Source organism: Volvox carteri (genome assembly GCF_000143455.1).
Source record: "Volvox carteri f. nagariensis unplaced genomic scaffold VOLCAscaffold_26, whole genome shotgun sequence".
In the NCBI taxonomy this organism is placed as follows: domain Eukaryota; kingdom Viridiplantae; phylum Chlorophyta; class Chlorophyceae; order Chlamydomonadales; family Volvocaceae; genus Volvox; species Volvox carteri.
This window is the reverse complement of record NW_003307569.1, coordinates 747,152-755,655: the sequence shown is the minus strand read 5'-3', so window position 1 is coordinate 755,655 and position 8,504 is coordinate 747,152. Positions and strand designations below refer to the sequence as shown.

At 59.9% G+C, this 8,504-nt stretch overlaps 1 protein-coding gene across 1 annotated transcript in view; it reads right to left on the bottom strand.

The window, feature by feature from the left end:
* Positions 1 to 249: 249 nt before the first annotated feature.
* The window catches only part of VOLCADRAFT_92476 (uncharacterized protein), a gene marked incomplete at both ends in the record, with an annotated part of 13,348 nt that continues 5,093 nt past the window's right edge, over positions 250 to 8,504 (bottom strand). The window contains 8 exons of the mRNA XM_002951820.1: positions 250 to 275; positions 664 to 715; positions 1,267 to 1,473; positions 2,869 to 4,368; positions 5,067 to 5,223; positions 5,470 to 5,939; positions 7,074 to 7,826; positions 8,350 to 8,447. Coding sequence (XP_002951866.1) covers positions 250 to 275; positions 664 to 715; positions 1,267 to 1,473; positions 2,869 to 4,368; positions 5,067 to 5,223; positions 5,470 to 5,939; positions 7,074 to 7,826; positions 8,350 to 8,447 — 3,263 coding nt within the window. The remainder of the gene's footprint in view (positions 276 to 663; positions 716 to 1,266; positions 1,474 to 2,868; positions 4,369 to 5,066; positions 5,224 to 5,469; positions 5,940 to 7,073; positions 7,827 to 8,349; positions 8,448 to 8,504) is intronic.

Genomic DNA, 8,504 nt, shown 5'->3' with positions numbered 1-8,504 from the left:
AGAGAGGGGGAGGGAGGGATTGGTTTGAGAACATGGAGGGAGGTGAGGGGAAGGAGAAGGGAGAGGGAGGGAGGTGAGAGGAGGGGGGGAGGTGAGAACTTTGGGAAGGAAGGGAGAGTTGAAATACGGGGGAAGGTGGTTTCAGACAGACTGCTATACTCCCCTTTCCTCCCCAGCTAGGCGTCCTTCACCGTCCACAAGACGGTGGGGGGCCACCTTCCAATTCAACACCCCTCACACATCGAGGGGTCAGCAGGCGGATTTGAACACGGAACCTCCGAGAGCAGAAGCGAGGCTAAAACTTCAGCTAGAAACTTGCCCTACATCCTGGGCACACACCAAAACTGTGCATCGCTTTGGAGCTTACCGGGATCGATCCGGTGACTCACACATGCGAAGCGCGCGCTCTACCACTGAGCTAAAGCCCCCCCTTTCACTAGTATCTATAAACATGAACATATAAAATATACACGTATCTATGTATGTGTCAAATGAGGGTTGCATACGGAGTGGACGAGGGTGGAGAGTGGGGGTAGTGACAGGGTACGCGCCGGGGGGACTACTGTGGGGCGCTCCTCATACTGCCGTACCAGTTCGCAACCCCTACAGTTTGATTATCCTCAATCTCCCATCCCAGTGCTGAAAACCCCCTCCCCCTCTCACCCGCGAACATCACTGAGATGCAGTCATGCGAGGTGGCCAGTGCGGCTGCGTCCTGGGAGGCCCACAGGTGGGGGGGAGACCCAGGGGGAAACCTTACACGCGAGTGTGTCCCGGGTGGGGGGGTGGGGGGGTGGGGGGGCCCGGGGGGTGGGAGAGCTCATGAAAGGGTAAACGAAGGGGGGAGAGAGGGAAAGGAGGGAGAACCCCCCTTCGGCCGGTGTTTGGGGGCAGTGGGAAATCATATAAACCTGGCAAGCACAGCGGGGGGGGGGGGGGAAGACGAACCACGTCAACGAGTGAAGCTGCTCTGCCAAGGAGGGAGTGCTGCGGCAGGGGGCCCAGAGGGGCGGAGAGGAAAGATGCGCCCTCCCCCCTCTCCGTCGAGGAGCACTGACAACATATTTCCAACAAAGGAGGTGGGTGTCCGCAAACAGCCGAAAACGCAAAACCGTCCACTGCCTTACGCACGGCCCGTCTAAAGCGCTGCGACTGCGAATTACGAAAAAAACTGAACTACGTGTTTTTGCGGCTTTGCATGTAAAATCCACCACCACCACCACCACCACCACCACCACCACCCGCCCCGACCGCCCATCTCCCCACCGAGATTCGAGGCATCAGGTTGTACGGCACCTTCACCATGCTCCTGCTGCTGCTCGGTGCGTGGTTGCTGTGAGCCTGCTCCTCCACCTGCTCTAGCTCGTCCCGCCGTACACTCATCATGTACTGCACCACGTGACTTGGCAATACTTCAGACAGCAGGCGGTGCTGGGCCTCCAGAGCCTCCACGAGGGAGCACTCCGCATGGACCTGAGGGGGTGGTGGTGGGGGGGGAAGGTGTGGGGAAGACGAACCACGTGAACGAGTGAAGCTGCTGCCAGGGCAAGAGTGTAGTGCCAGGAGTCGAGAACTGACCAAAAGGCGTTCTTGAAGGCGGTGACCTCGGGATGATGTAGGGAAGATGATGGAGGAAAAAGACTACCTACCTATAGCCGCCGTGTGTGAGGGGGCCGTGTGTGGGGGGGCCGTGTGGCGCCCGTGGGGGTTGAGGGATCGGGGTTGCGGTGGGCATCACAGCTCTGTAAACCATCAATCAACACCCCTCTCAATGCGCTGGCGAAGAATGTCCCCCTTCCCCGACCATCACCACCACCACCATCACCTCCACCACCACCACCACCACCACCACCACCACCACCACCACCACCAACAACAACAACAACAACAACAACAACAACAACAACAACAACAACAACAATAAGACGCCATATATTGCCACCACCTAAAAACGTAATCCGCAGCGATGGCAACAAACATACGACTGAGCAATAAATCCAAACATACATACATACATACATACATACATACATACATACATACATACATACATACATACATACATACATACATACATACATACATACATACATACATACATACATACATACATACATACATACATACATACATACATACATACATACATACATACATACATACATACATACATACATACATACATACATACATACATACATACATACATACATACATACATACATACGCCGAGCTGGCTACCCTCCCCCCCTGTGGTTTCCGGAGGCTTGATCGCCCTGCGTTGCCGCAGGGTCTTCCCGTTTGAGTACTTTTCAATTTAGACCCAGTGCTGTGGAAGGGCGCGGACTTGTGCGGTGTTACCCCCTCGACGGGGGCTATCTCCCCTGGACTAGCCCAGGGAGGGAGAGGCGGAGGAGGGTAGTAGTCTCAGGAGGCTGTTTGGCGTCTTGTGGTGTGAGCTCTTTGCGCTCTTTTTTGCGTGAGGATTTTTGAGCTTGGTGACCTCCCCAGCCCGGGAAGACTCGTCGGGCTCCCGGTCGCCCAAGTCCTGGTAGCGAGCTCTCTGAGATGCTCGGTTCGTTCGGTCGGCAGGAAGAGCCCCCCAGTTGCGACTTCGTTTATGTTAGGAGACCAACGGGCATAGATCCCGTCTAGTTGGAGCGCCAAACAAGCGCTGTTGCGTGCCGGCCGTCGTTTCCCGTGCGGCCTGACCCGGGGGCGGAGTGCATGAGACTAACCAGCCGTATGCACCCGCCCCCCGCGCTGTGCTTCGGCCCTGGGCCCCCGGCTTTTCAGCCCACAGTGTAATCAACGTCATACATACATACGTGCACACACAACACACAGTACACACGCACACAGGCCCACCTGGTTGGTGATGTCCGTCTGCACCACCAGCACCGCCCTCTGGCCGGTATGAGGCTCCAGGCAGGGCCGCACCATCACTTGATGCCACTGAAGACACTCAGACGCGTCAACTCCACCTCCACCTCCATCTACAACACCGCCACCGCCACGAGCATTGCACGCCAGGCCGCCGCCGTCGGGACCGCTGCGGCGGCGCAGCACCGCCGCCGCCGCCGCTCCGGATGCCGCCGCCGCCGCCGCGGAAGCAAACACGGCCGTCCCGCTAAGGAGATCACAGCCGCCGGCCCCGCCGCCGCCGTCAGTCGCCGTACTCGCCCTGTAAGATCGTCCAGCTTCAACTACGGAATCTAGAAGGTTCATCAGATCCTGCGTGGAGGCTTGTGTACGGCGGGACATGTTATTGTTGTTGTTATTGTTGCCACCTACGGTGCTCGATAGCAAGCTCAAGAGTGCCCGGCGCCGGCGGATTGAGAAAGACGCGGCGGCGGTGGCGCCGCCGCCGCCGCTGCCGCCGGCAGCGGCAGCGTACGGCCAGATGTCACAATCGCCGCCGCCGCCAGCAGCCGTGCCTCTGGGGAAGATAGGTACGGAAGCGGAGGCGATGGCGGAGACAGAGGCCGGGATAGAGAAGGCGCTGTTTGTGCCAGTCCGGGTGTGGCGGGATGCAGCAGCTGGCGGGACGCGCGGTAAGGTAGAAGAAGCGGAGCGGCCAGCGCCGACGATGGTAGTAGCGGCGGCGGCAGCGGCGGTGGGGATGGCAGGGTTCCTAAGGCGTACGGCCGATGGCGGGCGTGCTGTGTACTGCAGCAGCCCAGGCCGCCAGGGTACAGCAGACCGGAGCGCCATTACGCGGCGATGAGGTGTGACGTCACTGGCGACACCAGTGTACGGCGGCCACGGAACCGGCGGCGGCGCCGCCGCCATCGCAGCCGCCGCCGCGGAGGCGGCAGCTGCTGGGTAGGAGAAAGCCGACGGCAGCAGACACGGCGACAGCAAGGGCGACTCAGGGAACATCGGGGGAGGGGGAGGCGGAGGCGGTGATGACGCCGATGTTGGCGCAGGTAATCGCATGCCAGCGCCGGGAGCTGTGGCCGCAGCGGCAGCGCCGCCGCCACCTCCTCCCAGTATGGCCTCGGCGGGCGCTGCTGCCACAGCCGCGCGCGGGGAGCTGTCGGTGATGGCGTCCAAGCCCACAGCCTCGCGAGGTTGGAGCTCTGGCAACAGCCGCAGTCGCGGCGCCAACGAAGCCGGCGGCGGCGGCTGTGACGGAGGCGGGTCCCGGTCCCCGACGGCGCCGTCAACGCTGCCTCGAGGCAAGGCGTCGAAAACGCACCCACCCATAGCGGCGGCCGCTGCTGCGGCGGCGGCGGCGGCAGCAGTTGCAGTAGCAGTAGCGTCGCTGCCGCTGCCGCCGCTGCCGCCAAGGAAGAACGAGCCTGCCGTAAGCCTGGCCGCCCTGGCCGCGGCCGCCGTCGCTGAGCCGCGTGTGTACCGATCAGGCTACAAAGTGTGGAGAAGGTAGAAGGTAGAAGGGAAAGGCAGCAGCGGCGGCGCGAGCATTCAGGGCAACCAAACCCCCTCATCCTGCGAAACCTTAGCGTCTCAAGTATAGTGGAAGTGAAATCTATAATTTATAGAAAGAATGTTGTATAATTTGGAATAGTACATAAAGAGTTCTGACTTCCTTTGTGCCTGTGCCTATGCCTATATACGTGTCTATATACGTGTGTGTACATGTGTGCGGAGACGGCGCGTCATCGTGTGCTTCTGTTGGAGCGAAGCGACGGTGACGCCAACCACAGGGGATGCCAGCCCACTGGCCACTAGCGGAGCCGTACAGCCAGCCAGCCCACAGTAAGGGAGGGATCCGCGACCGCCCCAGAGGCAGGCCCCGGACCTGTCATTGGCCCTCACCCTCGCCCAGCCCGAATCCCAACCGCTCTAGCTTTTCTTTCCAAGTCTTTTCCCTACGCGTTTTACAGAATACAGTGGCTGCAGTTTTGTTCCACTTAGAAAGTTTAGTTGAAGCTCGTTCCTAAGGGAAGTCCTGATGCGGCTTCTAACCGCTCCGCTTTCAGGGTGTGTGGCAAAGCAGCCGCTGCCGGCGCGGGGCTCGGTCGGTCATGTGATCAGCGGTAAGGTAACGTTATGTTATGTTATTTAATGTAGAAAGCATCTTTTTTATTTACATTACGCACCAGCGGTAGCAGCAGAGACAGCTCCAGCTGCGAGTCCTCATCAAGACATGGTGCAGTTGCCGGCACCACTTCCACCAGACTGGCAGCAGCCCCGTCCTTCTCCTCGTTTGCCGCCGCCGCCGCCGCCGCCGCCGCTACTGCTAATTGCTTTGAGGAACTGGAAGAGGAGGACACGGGTGTGGTAGCTCTGCCATCGGTGCTGGCGGCAGCGTCGACGCCGATTCCACTGGAGGAAAAGGGCACTAGGGAGGTGCTCCTGCCGCCGCCGCCGCCGCCGATGCCGATGCCGATGCCCACGCCACTGCCGCCCCCAGCGGCACTGCTGCTGCCGCCGCCGCCACTAGCCCTACCAGCGCCACTACCATCTGTCGTGGCAGAACACGTGGGCAGTGACGCGGCGCACCCGAACTCAACGGGCTCCACGACAATGTCCTTCCCCCCCTCCGCCAAAGAACACGACAACACCACAGCACTCGATACAGCCGCGGCGGCGGCGGCGGCGGCAGTAGCGAAATGCTGGGTACGCGGATACCGGCTGTTGCGGCCCTGATGGACTTGGGAAGAGCACTCGGTAGTGGTGGCGGCGGTACCTCCACTGCCGCCGCTGCCGCCAGCTGCGGCTGCGGCGGCGGCAGTAGCGGTGGCGGCGGCGCTGATGATGGAGCCGCTGCCCGCACCGACAGTCGAGACTCCATCAAAGCTGAGCGACCGAATCGACTGCTCCAGGGTGGACATGATCGCGTGGTGCTGTAGAAGGAAGTTACTGGTTTCGGAGTTGGACATCGGCCGCTGGCGCAGCAGCTGCTGCTGTTGCTGCTGCAGCGGCGGCAGCGACGGCTTTGGCTGCCGCGGCTGTTGCTGCTGTTGTTGTTGCTGTTGTGGTGGCGGGAGGAGGGGCTCAAAGTCCAAGGAGAACGTGGTGTCTAGGCCGGGAGTGGTGGAGCCGGTTATCGTGAGGCCGCCGCCGCCGCCGCCGCCGCCACCGCCGCCAGCGGCAATACCGCCAATGCCGCCGCCGCTGAGCTCCGTTGTCGTATCTGTACGGCACACATGGATGGAACAAGGGGGATGCCCCGACAGGGGCATTAGGGGGAACCACGTGACGCAAAGAGCAAAAGATCAAATGCTGAGGGGAGCTGCATAAGGGGGGGAAAGACGAACCACGTGAACGAGTGAAGGTGCTGCCAGGGCAAGAGTGTAGTGCCAGAAGTAGAACTGACCAAAAGGCGTTCTTGAAGGCGGCGACCTCGGGATGATGTACTGAAGATGATGTCGGAAAAAGACTACCTACCTATAGCAGCCAGGACTAAAAAAGCGCGGAAAAAAAAACAGTAATGCCAAGCCGTAAAAAAGTAGGTGTAAAAGCGGCGGAGAAGTAGTAAAGAACTGCTGACGTGAAGCTGGAATAAAGTTTGCCGCCGGCCTGGCATACGGCCTGGCATACGGGGAGCCAGGGGGCCAGGGGACACACGTCCATTACGCGCGGAGGTCGAGGTGCTGAAAAGAGTGCGCTGCACCGCTCGTTCTCTTAAACACTTGCGCGCGCGCGCGAGGGCATGAAGTAACATGGCATAAAAAGCGCGACGCAGGACTCGACCCAGGAATCTTGATCAGGACTAAACCCCTGTGCTGCTGTGCTATATAATACTACGTTGCAACAAAATACACTGCGCTATACAGTAAATGAGAATGATTTACCGCAATTGACTGGGACATACTTATACCGTACTCATACTCACTGAATGGGTCCGGTCCATCCACAAACCACGAGGACCCAGTACCCGTGACCGCAAGTGCCGCCGCCGCCGCCGCCGCCGCCGCAAACGGCCCTTCACGGTGCCCGCCACCGCTGCCGCCGCCGCCGCCGCCAGGGCTTCCACCAAAGCTGCCACCGCCGCCGCCGCCGCCGCCGCCACCACGCCGTACCATCATGGCGTGAGCCACAGGATCCAGACCAGGAACTCCGGCAGGAAATGAGTTGAGTGACGGCCAGGCGGCCCGGCTCACGTTCTCGAGAGGCAGACGGTTGCCGTTACTACCGTTACAGTTACCGTTACGGTTAAAAATGCTAGTGGCGCCAAAGGACGAGCTCGCGCACGGGGGGTTGAGGACGTGGCGATGTTGCGATTGCTCCTCCTGCTGCTGCCGCTCCTGCTGCTGGAGCTGCTGGAGGTAGTGGTGGTATTGCATCATAGCGACTGAAACTTGCCGTCCAGCCGGCAACGGCATGGGCGGCGATTCTTCTTGAGCACGGGGCACGAGGCCAAAGCTCGAGGCTCCGTGAACTGCGGGCTGGAGGTCCCCCTCCTCCTCCTCCTCCTCCTCCTCCGCCGCCGCCGCCGCCGCCGTTATCGCTGCATCTGTTCCGCTTTGCATTCTTCGGATTTCAGACTGGGCTACCGCATGAATCTGAATCGGCGTCTGAGTCGGGGTTTGGGTCTGGGCGCGCTTCGCATGCGGTCTTCCCAGGCTGCTGACTTCTTCTCGATGACGACGATGCTCCTCGGGCTCCTGAGGAGGTGGTGTGGGGGGCGACAACGGTGCCTCCGCACCCACGGACGCAAGGCGCTGAGATGATGCGGCAGCGCCGACACGGCGGCGTTCCGAAGCCTCCCGGCGTTCTACTGCCGCCGCCGCCGCTGCCACTGCCACACCCGCCGCTGCCGCCAGCGCGGCGGCGACACCGCTGCCGGCCGGCGGATTGGCTGCAACTGGATGCAGGTGAAGGTATGGCGGCATGAGCACCACGCCCTGCCACTCCTGGGATTCGATCGGGGGTTGCGCACGGTGAAGGTGTGTTTAGTCAGGAACCCAAAGTCAAATGGCGCACAGGAAACAAATAAGACACAGAAAAGACACGAAAACAGACAGAGGAGAAGAAATACCAAAAAACATGAAAACAACTTCTCGATAGGTTTCAACCTCTTATCCTGTACCATACACGGCACCTCCCCTCCCCCATCGTGAGCGCGAGCTTTATATATCGCACAGCACCGTGTGGCGCTACGATTTCATTTTGTAGTACGCACTAACCAGCCGTATACAGTACCACGGCAACGTACGGTCCTCGTTCTGAGCGGTACGAGCGGCACCCCTGGCGGTACATGGCGCAGAACATACATACATACATACATACATACATACATACATACATACATACATACATACATACATACATACATACATACATACATACATACATACATACATACATACATACATACATACATACATACATACATACATTCATATCATATACATACATCTCGCATACACCTCGCACCTCGCCTCTCTCCACCGCACGCAACGCAGCCTCGCCCTTCCCAGGCTCCAACGAAAACAGCACCCGAAGCACTTCAACATTGGATGGGCCCACAAGCTCTCCGCCACGGTCGGCCGCGCGGCAGGAGGAGGAGGAGGAGGCGGCGGCGGCGGCCC